Source organism: Pelobates fuscus, chromosome 9 (genome assembly GCF_036172605.1).
Source record: "Pelobates fuscus isolate aPelFus1 chromosome 9, aPelFus1.pri, whole genome shotgun sequence".
NCBI lineage: Eukaryota > Metazoa > Chordata > Amphibia > Anura > Pelobatidae > Pelobates > Pelobates fuscus.
The window spans coordinates 171,100,600-171,113,678 of record NC_086325.1 but is presented as its reverse complement, the minus strand read 5'-3'; the positions used below and the strand labels follow the sequence as shown (position 1 = coordinate 171,113,678).

The window sequence follows — 13,079 nt, the reverse complement described above, 5'->3', positions numbered from 1 at the left end:
GAGTGTGGGGTGTCAGTGCCCCTATACTAGACCTGGCTAACACTCCTGCCCTCAGTGCTCTTATACCAGACCTCCCTGTTACACCACCCTCCAGCTCTCAGTGCCCCTATACTAGACCTAGCTGAGAGTTGGAGAGTGGTGTACCAGGGAGGTCTGGTACAGAGGCACTGAGGGCAGGAGTGTGGGGTGTCCGCGAGGTCTGGTGTAGGGCCAGTGAGGGCTGGAGTGTTGTGTACCAGGGAGGCCTGGTATAGAGGCACTGAGAGCTGGAGGGTGGTTAACAGGGAGGTCTGGTATAAGGGCACTGAGAAATGGAGTGTGGGGTGTCAGAGAGGTCTGGTATAGAGGCACTGAGCTGGAGGGTGGTGTAACAGGGAGGTCTGGTATAAGGGCACTGAGAAATGGAGTGTGGGGTGTCAGTGCCCCTATACTAGACCTGGCTGACACCCCCACTCCTGCCCTCAGTGCTCTTATACCAGACCTCCCTGTTACACCACCCTCCAGCTCTCAGTGCCCCTATACTAGACCTAGCAGAGTTGGAAAGTGGTGTACCAGGGAGGTCTGGTACAGAGGCACTGAGGGCAGGAGTGTGGGGTGTCCGCGAGGGCTGGAGTGTGGTGTAGCAGGGAGGCCTGGTATAGAGGCACTGAGCTGGAGGGTGGTGTAACAGGGAGGTCTGGTACAGAGGCACTGAGGGCAGGAGTGTGGGGTGTCCGCGAGGTCTGATGTAGGGCCAGTGAGGGCTGGAGTGTGGTGTACCAGGGAGGTCTGCTATAGGGGCAGTGAGGATTTTGAATAAAGTGGATAATAACTCCATGCCAGGCATTACATGGACTAATATGGAGCTGGTTCCTCCCTGCACTTACACTACAGTAGCCTCGTTAATGTAATTAATCTGGGCCTGGACTTGCAGGACTCCTTTTCCAGAGGAAGCAGACGTACTGTTACCCACGTCCATCACACCTGCAGAGTTCAGGTTTCCCATTTCTACTGCCAGACCTTTGGCCTCATTTAATGGCAGTCCCCAGGGTGTCGAGTGCCTAGCTATGGGGGCCACGTCCTCCTGTGGCTGCAGAAAGTCATATTTATCCAGTGGGGCATGTTCAATGTGGCAGAGTGTTTCATCGCTGTCCATCATATAACTGGAGTTTGTGTACTCCTCTTCAGAAAGGCTGTAGCGGCCAGCAAATGCTGTCTGCGAGGACTTGTCCTGGGTCCCTTCAGGGCCCAGTGATTCTCTGTCAGGCCCTGGTTCCACCCTCCGGAAACAGTAACGAGCAAATAAGCTGATGAAAAACATCTCCATGGTCAGAGCGTAGTTAAAGATGGCTGCGGGAAAAATCAACATGTTAATAAATCCACGACTATCCACCTTCTAGCGTTACACATACACCGCGCTATAACCCCGATATAACATGTACAGTGTCTACCCTGCCATCCGTTACTCCTACACCCAGCTTTTACCTCGATATAACACGTACAGTATCTACCCTGCCATCCGTTACTCACACACCCAGCTATTACCTCGATATAACACGTACAGCATCTACCCTGCCATCCATTACTCCTACACCCAGCTTTTACCTTGATATAACACGTACAGCATCTACCCTGCCATCCGTTACTCACACACCCAGCTATTACCTCGATATAACATGTACAGCATCTACCCTGCCATCCGTTACTCACACACCCAGCTTTTACCTCGATATAACACATACAGCATCTACCCTGCCATCCGTTACTCACACACCCAGCTATTACCTCGATATAACACGTATAGCATCTACCCTGCCATCCGTTACTCACACACCCAGCTTTTACCTCGATATAACAAGTACAGCATCTACCCTGCCATCCGTTACTCACACACCCAGCTATTACCTCGATATAACACGTACAGCATCTACCCTGCCATCCGTTACTCACACACCCAGCTATTACCTCGATATAACACGTACAGCATCTACCCTGCCATCCGTTACTCACACACCCAGCTATTACCTCGATATAACACGTACAGCATCTACCCTGCCATCCGTTACTCACACACTCAGCTTTTACCTCGATATAACACATACAGCATCTACCCTGCCATCCGTTACTCCTACACCCAGCTTTTACCTCGATATAACACGTACAGTATCTACCCTGCCATCCGTTACTCACACACCCAGCATTTACCTCGATATATCATGTACAGCATCTACCCTGTCATCCGATACTCCTATACCCAGCTTTTACCTCGATATATCATGTACAGCATCCACCCTGCCATCCGTTACTCCTACACCCAGCTTTTACCTCGATATAACACGTACAGGGTCTACCCTGCCATCCGATACTCACACACTCAGCTTTTACCGCTATATAACACGTACAGTATCTACCCTGCCATCCGTTACTCACACACCCAGCTATTACCTCAATATAACACGTACAGCATCTACCCTGCCATCCGTTACTCACACACCCAGCTATTACCTCGATATAACACGTACAGCATCTACCCTGCCATCCGTTACTCACACACCCAGCTATTACCTCGATATAACACGTACAGGGTCTACCCTGCCATCCGATACTCACACACCCAGCTTTTACCTCGATATAACACGTACAGCATCTACCCTGCCATCCGTTACTCCTACACCAAGCTTTTACCTCGATATAACACGTACAGCATCTATCCTGCCATCCGTTACTCCTACACCAAGTTTTTACCTCGCTATAACACGTACAGTATCTACCCTGCCATCCGTTACTCACACACTCAGCTTTTACCTCGCTATAACAAGTACAGTATCTACCCTGCCATCCGTTACTCACACACTCAGCTATTACCTCGATATAACACGTACAGCATCTACCCTGCCATCCGTTACTCACACACCCAGCTATTACCTCGCTATAACACGTACAGCATTTACCCTGCCATCCGTTACTCACACATCCAGCTTTTACCTCGCTATAACACGTACAGCATCTACCCTGCCATCCGTTACTCACACACCCAGCTTTTACCTCGATATAACACGTACAGTGTCTACCCTGCCATCCATTACAAATACACACGTTATACCTAGTCTCCCCTTCATGCACTCTGTTCCACACAGCTGGGCCAGCCTTACACCGAGATATTACACGGTATGTGGTTCCATGCTCGCAAGACAAAGTGGGCACTTACTCTGAGAGCGGGTCTCCACAGTAAATGGTGGCACGCAGGGGATGGCACCGAGTGCCGCCATAGTCTCCAGTATTCCATTCTGCAAGCCACACAGAAACAGCACCAGCGTGATGCAGATAAATTTGGAGCGTGGACTATAACCCTCCAGAGACTTCTTGGTGACTTTGTAGAAAAGCAGATATCCATAGAAAGACAGGAAGGTTGAAAGACCGATGATCACATTGATATATGAATTTGGGTTGGTGTAATCAACCTGGAAACAAAATGTGCTTCATTTAATGTAACTGCTAGAAATCGGTTCAATGGTCTCCATTCATGTACTGAACCCCCACTCATCCTGCCAGTCCCACACAAACCCCCAGCAGTTGGTGTGTCACTGTATGCCCTGCCAGACTTCTTCATAGCTCCTATATTACATTTGTACTGAATAAATCACAATGTCATCTCACTGAATTATCTCTCTATCCATCTATCTTATTGATCCATCTTCTATTTTCTATCATCTTCATGTCACAGCTGGTACAAGCACCAACTAGAAAGGATGCTTGTCTGGACCTGGTTCTAACAAACAATGTTGATCATTTAACCAACATTCAAGTAAGATTAGGGCAGCTCTACAACATATCGACTGGCATAAACTCGTTAGCCAAAAAACACTAATATAAATGGAATATCTTCAAAAAAACTATTACTAAGGTACATTTCTCAGTATGTACCATTGGGTAATAAATATAAAAGAAACAAATTGAAACCAGTGTGGCTTAGTGGGAAAGTGAATCAAGAAATTAAAATTGGAAAAGGGCATTTAAAGTATTTAAATCAGAGGCAACCTATATGAGATATAAGGAAGACATAATGCACGCAAAAAAGGAGATTAGATTGGCTAAACTAGAAATTGAGAAATTGATAGCCAGAGGAAAACCACCCCAAAAGTTTTTATTTTAAGTATATAAACTCTAAAAAAAATTAAAGTGTAGGTACACTGGAAACAGAGATGGATATGTTAGTTAACCTGGGATAGGCAGAAATTTCAAACAACTATTTTGATATTTTTCCTCAGTATATAATAAAGAGGATCTCATGGCAAGACATTTGCAAATAATTACAGCAAAAAAAAAAACCTAATGTAAAAGAAAATTCATGTTAACTAAGCTCCAGGGCCTGATGGTATTCACCCACGAGTACTTAAGGAGCTAAGTGGGGAAATAAGTGAACCTCTGTACTTAATCTTTAAAGATTCTTTTCTTTCAGGAATTATACCAGAGGAATAGAGGAAGGCAGATGTGGTTCCTATATTCAAAAAGGGTTCAAAATCTTTGCCTGTAAATTATAGACCTGTGAGCTTAATTTATGTCACTGAGAAAATATTTGAAGGGTTATTAAGGGATCATATTCAAGAATTCATTGGGAAGAACTTTGTTATTAGAATTAATCAACATGGTTTTATGAAACAAAGGTCATGCCAAACTAACTTGATTGCATTCCATGAAGAAGTAAGTAGAAGTATAGATCAGGGTGTTGCAGTGGATGTGATCTACTTGGTAGGGATGTGCATGGGAAAAATATTCTGTTCGGTTCGGCATTTCGAAATTCGGGACTTCGGAACTTGGGGTAAGTGTAGGGTTAGGGTTAGAGTAGGATTAGGTTAGGGTTGGTTAAGGAGTAGGGTTAGTTTAGGAGTAGGGTTAGAGGTAGGGCTAGGGTAGGGTTAGGCGTAGGGTTACGGTAGCATTAGGGTAGGGTTGAGTTAGGAGCAGGGTTAGGATTAGGAGTAGGGTTAGAGGTAAGGGGTTAGGAGTTCGGTTACGGTTATGGTAGGGTTAGGGTTACCCTACTCCAACCCTAACCCTAACCCCAACCCTCTCCTGTTTTGCCACTTTTCAGAAATCCGAAGCACTTCGGTCGGCACCATCCGAAAGTCCAAATTTCCGAAATTCGTCCAAATTTGCATTCGGAATAAAACAAATTGCACATATCAACTATTTGGATTTTGCCAAAGCATTTCATACAGTTCCTTGCAACAGGTTAATGTTCAAACTCAAAGAAATTGGTCTACATGAAAATTATTGTTTTGGGGTAGAACATTGGTTTAAAAATAGAGTACAGAGGGTTGTCATTAATGGTAAATTTTCAAGCTGGACAGAGGTGGCAAGTGGTGTCCCTCAAGGGTCTGTTCTGGGACCCCTTCTATTTAACATGTTTATAAATGATCTTGAAGAAAGCATTGAAAGTCATGTTATGCAGATGACACAAAACTCTGTCAAATAATACAATGTGAGCAAGATATTACTTTGCTGCAGAGGGATTTAGACTGGGGGACTGGGCACTCAAATGGCAGATGAAATTTTTTTTTTTTTTTTTTAAAGATTCTTTATTTTTCATTTTTCATTCTTCATAAACAAAGGTTGATGAACGTTTTACAGAAAAAAGAGGTTGGTTAGTCAGGGGGTAACAATGATACGACACATTTTTATTTACACATAACTCTGGCATTGTGTTTGGTATCTCATACATAATATTCCCTTGGGGACTTGAGAGTTGGGAGGTTCGTGTGTATGACCTTACAGGTCATGTTCTCTTTGGTCAGCCGTTGTTGCGGGGGTTTAGGTCAGTTATGATATTTCTGACCAGGTAACGGTCCCGAAGTTTGCCAGTTAATAGAGACAAGTTAGGTTGTAGGCTTGTTGGGTCAGGTATTTTGATGACGGTCGTTCTATTGTTGGGGGAAGGGGGAACATTTGTCTTGGGAATTACGGCCTTTGGGTCGTTTGGTGACTATGGCGATGGCGGCATGGCCTAGTAGGTGGGTTGGGTGCTGTGGGGAGGGGGAGTGTTGGGTAGGTGGGTTGTTAAGGGTGGGGAGGGGGTTATGAAGAGGGGGGTTAGAGGCTGCTGCCCTCCTGGGTACATCCCCCGAGCCCAGGGTGGGTGGGATTGGTGTGGGGTTGGCTGGTTAGGTGTGTGTCTTCGCATTCGTTCTATGTTGGTGGTGTTGGTTGCGTGATCTGATAGATCACCATGGGGGGTTACTGTGGCCTTCTAGCCATGGGTCCCAGACTTTGTGGAATGATTTAGGGGTGTCGTGTATCTGTGCTGTCAATCTGTCCATATCTATACTATCTGTGATTTTTGCGTATATTTGAGGGTGGGTGGGTATACGTGATGTGGACCAGTGTTCTGCAATTGCTTTGCGTGTGGCAAGGGTCACTCTTGCTATGAGTTTATTTTCATTGCGGGTGAAGCTATCCAGCGGTTTGGAGAGTAGAAGAGCCCATGGGTCGAGGGGTACTGGCTTGTCCAGCAGTCTGGATAGGAGGGTCGTTATCGTTAGCCATAAGGGGGTAAGTTTAGGGCACGTCCACCAGCAGTGGAGGAAAGTGCCTGTTTCGCCACATAATTTCCAGCAGAGGTTGGTGGGGCACTGTTTCATGGCTTTTAGGCGGTAGGGAGTGAGGTACCATCTGAAGAGCATTTTGTATGCCTGCTCTTGATGGGTGACGCATATTGAAATGGATTTGATAGATGCCCAGATGTCAGCCCAATCTGAGGGGTCTTCGGGGGGTCCCAGGTCTTTCTCCCAGGCCGTGATGTATGGGAGGGATACCTGTGTGTGGTGTGTGGTTAGTGTCTGGTATATGGTTGATATTTGGCTCTTGCTGAATGGTGAGTGGAGGGTGTCCCTTTCAAAGCTGGTCAGGGATGAGGTTGCTGCTAAGCGGACTGTGTCTGTTGCTGCGAAGCTTCGAAGTTGGAGGTAGCGGAAGTAGTCGTACGTGGTTAGGGTTTCGGGGTTGGGGATGTCGGTGTATTGCAGGGGCTTTCCATTGGGGTAAAGGTGTCCTAGTCTAACTATGTCTCGGTCTTCGAAGTGGGCGTAGTCTTGTGGAGTGAGGCCTGGTGGAAACATTCTGTTGCGGAGGATTGGGGTGAGAGGTGATAGGCCCGTGGACAGCTCGAATTTGTCGCTTAGGTGGTCCCAGAGGTCTAGGGAGTGGGTGATTGTTGGGGAGGTGGGGGGTGGCAGCGATCTGTATTTTTTTTGGAGCCACATGTATTGGGAGGGGTGTTCTTTACCGAAGATGAGATGTTCTAAGTCTACCCAACGTTTGTGTGAGGGGGGAAGGTGCCAGTGTTGAATTTGGGTGAGGTGAGCCGCATGGAGGTAGAGTGTAAGGTTGGGGAGGCCTAGCCCTCCGGAGGGTTTGGGTACGTATAGTGTGGATCTACGGACTCGGGGTTTTTTCCCGTTCCAGATGAAACGGTCTATGGCAGTTTGCAGTTGTTTGAGGTCTGTTTTTTTACAGGGGATGGGTAGTGCTTGGAAGGCATAGAGGAATTTGGGTAGGAGGTTCATTTTAACCGATGCTATTCTCCCTAGCCAAGATATGGTCATCGGTTTCCAGCGTTCCAGATTTAGGAATGCTTTTTGGAATAGTGGGGGGTAGTTGGCTGTGTATAGGGTAGAGGTGTCGTTGGTGATTTGGACCCCTAGATAGGTGATCGCTGATGGGCATAGTCTGAAGGGGAAGTCCCGTTTCAGGGTGTGGATAGTTGATTCTGAGAGGTTAAGCGGCATAAGGTCTGATTTAGTGGCGTTTAGTTGATATCCGGAGATTTTTGAGTAGCTTTGTAGGGTTGTTAGGAGGGTGGTTAGGGTCGGGACGGGGTTAGTCAGGGTAAGGAGGATGTCGTCTGCGTATGCTGCGATTGTGAATGTTTCGTCCCTGATCCGGAGCCCTTCTATGTGTGGGTCATTACGTATGGTCTCCAGCAGAGGTTCAAGGGAGATGGCGAATAGTAAAGGGGACAGGGGGCAACCTTGGCGGGTTCCATTCAGTATGGGGAAGGAAGGTGGGGTGATGTTGGGGATTAGGAGGTTTGCGGTCGGTGTGTGGTACATTGCTTTTAGAAAAAGGGTAAATTCTTGTGGGAATCCGAATTTGTGGAGTACTGTAAAGAGGTATGGCCAGAGAAGGCGATCGAAGGCCTTCTCGGCGTCTAGGGAGAGTATCGTGGTGGGGAGGCGTTTATGATTGGCATACCAGATGAGGTCTATAGCTCGTCTGGTATTGTCTTGTGCTTGTCTTTGAGGGATAAAACCTACTTGGTCTGGGTTGATAAGTTTTGGTAGAAGGGGGTTGATTCTTGTCGTCATCACTTTGGTCAGGAGTTTTAAGTCTATGTTCAGTAGGGAGATGGGGCGGAAGTGGCCTGGGTCTTCGTGGGTCTTACCGGGTTTGGGTAGGAGAGTAATGTTCGCTCGCGTCATGTCGGGGGGTAGTGGGGTGCCTTTGAGCATTTCGTTAAATACTTTGCATAGTCGTGGGGTGAGTATGTCTCCAAATGTTTTATAGTAGATAGCTGTCAGGCCGTCAGGGCCAGGGCTTTTATTGGGTTTTAAGGTTTTTATAGCTGCTTGCAGTTCTTCTGGGGTGATGTCTGCGGAGATTATCGTTCTAGCTGTGTCTGTGAGGGAGGGGAGGGGGAGTGTTTTGAGGAAGTTGTCTGTTAAGGTTTGGGTGAGGTCGGTTTGGGGGTTCGGGGTGTGGTTGTAGAGGGACGTAAAGTAGTCTTGGAATGTCTTCCCGATTGTGTGGGGATCTCTACTCAGTGTGCCGTCTGATGTACGAATCTTGGAGATTCGTTTCGAGTCCGTTAGGTGCTTAAGGCGTTTTGCTAGCATCGAGTCTGCTTTGTTACCCTTCTCGTAGTATTTTTGTTTGGTCCATGTGAGTGCTTTAGCTGTGGCTGAGAGTGAGAGGCGTTTGAGCAGGGTTCTGGCTGCTGAGAGCTGGTCAAAGAGAGAGGGAGTTGGGTTTTGTTTGTGTAGAGTTTCTAGACGGCCTATTTCAGAGATAGTGTCCATGAGTTGTCTGTTGTGTTGTTTTTTGCGTGTCGTTGCAATGGCTATTAATTTGCCTCTTATGACCGGTTTGTGGGCCGCCCAAAGGGTAATTGGGGAGGACACAGAAGGGTCATTCAAGGTGAAGTATTCTTTTATGTTTTCTGCCAGGGACATGGTTACGAGCTTGTCTTGTAGGAGCTGTGAGTTGAGCTTCCATGTCCACGGACGTGTCATGTTGGGAATTGAGAGGGTGAGGGAGATGTCGGCATGGTCCGACCATGTTATATGGCCTATGGAGGTGTGTGTGATTCTGGATGTGATGTTTGGGGAAATGAGGAAGTAGTCGATACGGGAGTAGGTGTTGTGGGGATGGGAGTAGAACGTATAATCTCGAGTGGAGGGGTGCTGGGCTCTCCATATATCCAGGAGGTTATGTGTGTGAAGGAATTGAGAGAAAGGGGCGTCGTTGTGCGAGGGTCGTGGGTCCCCTTGAGATTTGGATGTGCGGTCCAGGGTTGGGTGGTGTGTGGCGTTACAGTCGCCCCCTACAATGGTGAAGGTTGCCTTTAGCGTTGTTAGGTGGGCCGAGAATGTTTGCCAGAAAGCTGGGTCTGGGGTTGTGGGGGCGTATAAGGAGGTGATAGAGTAGGTTGAGGGTCCTATTTTGCCCGTGAGCGTGAGGTATCTACCTTGCTTGTCCGGGAAGACTTGGACGTCGGTCAGAGGGCAGGTTGTTTTAAGTATGATGGCTACTCCTTTAGTTTTGGCTTCTGGTGAGTTGGCATGGAAGCTGCGGTTGTAGTGTTTGTTTCGGAGTGGGAAGTGTTTGTGAGGGGTGAAGTGGGTTTCCTGAACTAAGAGAATGTCTGCTTTTTGGCTGTGGGCCCATCGTAGTAGGGCGTGACGTTTTTTGGGGTTGTTGAGGCCCTTTGCGTTGATGGAAACACAGTGTAGCTTGAGTGTCATGGCCGGGGTTGAGTTGGTCAGGTGTTGGGATGTGTCTGTGTGGTGTGGGAAGATCTAGAGATTGGGTATCGGGGTCTGGGTATTCCCAGGAGGGCAGCAGGGGGGGGAGGGTGTGGCGGGGCGGGTGGGTTGTATGGGGGGGGGTATAAGTGCTGGTCTTATCTCAGTTGCCAGCAAGGGTGGTCTGTGGTGTCTGGGGTCTCCCTGGTTGGAGTGGTCAGAGACCGTCGACACAAATCAGGTCGTGTGGGGGGAAGAGGTCGTCTGTCTAGGAGTGGGCGGCAAACAATTTGCGATTGTAAGTGGGCGGTCTGGTAATAGTGCAAAACCTGGTGTAATGGAACCTGTAGAGTAACTTTTGGAACTATTTACAGCGGTGTGTACTTCTTGCCGCGCCTCGATGCGACATTGGGTTGTCTAGTGTGTTACGGCTTAGGTCTCTTCTGTGTGGGTAATACGTCGTGGTTTAGGGGTCATGTCCCCCCGAGCCCATGTCTAGGGTGGAGGGCCAGTGGAGCCTTGAGGTCGCCCATGGTCCCCATTGCTGCCTGGGTATCTCATATCCATGAGGCTCAGGGCCGTCGCGGTCCCCCGCCTCCCCCGTCCCGAAGGCGGGGGGAGGGGGAAGGCCGCCAAGACCCAGGCCGTGTCCCCTCCCGTCCCCGTCCCTGCCAAAGTGGCACCGTGGTGTGGTACCCGATCTCCGGACCGTCGCGGCCCGCCGTCCCCCCGCCCCCGGGGGGGAGGGTAGGGCCGCCAGAGCCCAGAGGTATCCATCTCCAGCCGTCCGCCGGCTGTCCCGACCGCTGAGGCCGAGTCGGGTGTAACCTGTGTGATGCAGTGCCCGCCTCAGCCGGGTCCGTCGTAGTCCGCCGCCCCCCCGTCCCCTAGGGGGGGGGGGGGGGAAGACCACCAGGGAACCGGGACCTCCCTCCTCCTATCTCAAGTATAAAACAGAGGCTTTCTCCAGAGACCGTGCACCCCACCCCAGCATCATACATAAAACATAAAACAGAGATTGTCCCCATAGAGCCCCTACGGTATTCTCAGGGTCCCCAGAGTTTTGTTGGTCGCGCCGGAGGCGCCGCGTCCACCCCGTACCCGGGCCGTCGCAGTCCTCCGCCCCCCCCGCCCCCAAAAAAAGGGGGGGGGGGGGGGGGAAAGACCACCAGGGCCCCGGGGCCTCCACCCCCAGCCCCAAGTGTAGGACAGCGGCTGTCCCCATGAAACCATATCCCCACCCCAGCCCTGGGCATAAAACAGAGAGTGTCCCCATAGTGGTCTTACGGTATTCCCAGAGTTCGTAAAGTTCTTGGAGATCGTGTTGGTCTCATAGGTCGCTGTCCAGCTGCTGGGTGTTGGGGTGTACTTTAGGTCGATCAATAGTTGAGTGGGGCCTTAGGCATATGCGTCCTGGGGTGCTTTGCGGTATTCCTCGAGGTGTTGTGTGGCCCCGCTGGGGTCTCCTAGGGCCGCGGGCAGAGGCGTACCAATCTGGGGAGGCCCAGCGCCGCCAGCGCGGGGACCGGTGCTGGAGAGCAGAGTTCCCAGGGGGGGGTCTCGAGAGCGCTGAAGTGTTCGTGCGGTGGCGGGGCGAGCGCGACAACCAGAGTCTCGCGCCGGGCCCCGGGGTTTGCGGTCAGGTCTCTAGATTGGTTTCAATGCGGGTATCAATCAGGGTTCTTCTGTACATGCAGCTGGGTCTAGTGTGGCGGGAAGGGTCCATGTGAAGTAGCTGTAGTTAGGGTCGTTGTGGATTCGGTCGAGGCGCGGCAGCCGTGCCGGTGTGTGGGTTTAGGCTGGGGGCTGCCTGGGGCGCTGTCTTCTGTCGCGCTCCCTTTGTGGCTGTTGGTCCCATGTTCGGTGTTGGGCTGCAGGTTGTTGCGAGTTTGCGGTTATGTCTCGAGCAAGGTCCTGGAGGCCTAGTTGTTCGGCAAATTCCTGGGCTTCTGAAGGCCTATACAGCGTGTATGTGCGGTTGTCGTGTCGCACCATGAGTTTAAATGGATGGCCCCAGGAATAGCGTATTCTTCTTGCTTGTAGTGCTTGGGTTAGGGGTTTCAGCTCTCTGCGTTTGCGGAGGGTTGTAGGCGCTAAGTCCTGGTATAGTTGTACCGCATGACCCTCTATTTGAAGTGGGGTCTCTCTAGTTGCGCGCATTATTGCTTCCTTAAGGTGGAAGTAGTGGCAGCGGACTATGATGTCCCGTGGTTGTGAGGCATTTGCGGAGGGTGGGCGGAGGGCCCTGTGCGCTCTGTCGAGGAGAAGATCTGACGGTGGAGCGTCTGGCAGCAAGCTGCTGAAAGCCTCATGAAGCATGGCGTTGAGGGCTTCTGGTGCGGAGGATTCCGGCAGACCTCTTATGCGGATGTTATTCCGCCTGGATCTGTTGTTCAGGTCTTCTTGTAGGTCCTCTAGGTATGCTATTTGTCCCTGCACTTCCTTGAGTGTGGCCTCGTGGCTGGAGGTGATGGCGGTAACGTCGGCCATTTTGTTTTCCAGGGTGTGAGTGCGTTTCGTTAAGTCAGTCAGGCCCTCTTTGAGTGGGGCTAGGTGTTTTGTCAGCTCATCAGCCACTAGTGATTTCATGTCAGATAGTAGGTCTTTTAGGTCTTTCCTTGTAAGGGGCGAGGGCTCCCTTTTGCGGCTAGTGACGCTGGTGTCAGAATCTGAGTCTGAGGCCTGCAGGCTGTGTGTGTCTGGCAGCTCTTTGTCTGACCTGACTTTGAAGATTGGCGCTACGGCTGCTCCGGTTCTGGATTTTCGTCCCCCTCCCATCTTAATGTGTTCCGTTGTGGGTCGGGGTCGCGGAGGTCAGTTTTCGGGTGTCCTTGTGCGGTATTGCCCCTAATGTGCGCTGATAATTGTATTGCCGCCACGGAGCTCTCCTACAACGCGGCCATCTTCGTCGGCGGTTAAGCTCCGCCCCGAAATTTAATGTTGAAAAATGCAAAGTTATGCACTTCGGGGTAAAGAATGCACAAGCAATTTACACCCTAAATGGTAATTAGTTATGGGTAACAAAACACAAGAAGATTTGGGAATTGTTATAGAGAACAAACTATGCAACAATGTGCAATG

The 13,079-nt window shown here is 49.9% G+C and overlaps 1 protein-coding gene across 2 annotated transcripts in view; it reads right to left on the bottom strand.

The window, feature by feature from the left end:
- Positions 1 to 638: 638 nt before the first annotated feature.
- Positions 639 to 13,079, bottom strand: part of LOC134573396 (organic solute transporter subunit alpha-like) — a 49,947-nt gene continuing 37,506 nt past the window's right edge. For both annotated transcript variants that reach the window (XM_063433141.1, XM_063433140.1), the window contains exons 6-7: positions 3,188 to 3,440; positions 639 to 1,329 (exon numbers count right to left, since the gene is read on the bottom strand). In XM_063433141.1, the coding sequence (XP_063289211.1) occupies positions 863 to 1,329; positions 3,188 to 3,440 (720 nt within the window). In that variant the 3' untranslated portion in view covers positions 639 to 862. The remainder of the gene's footprint in view (positions 1,330 to 3,187; positions 3,441 to 13,079) is intronic.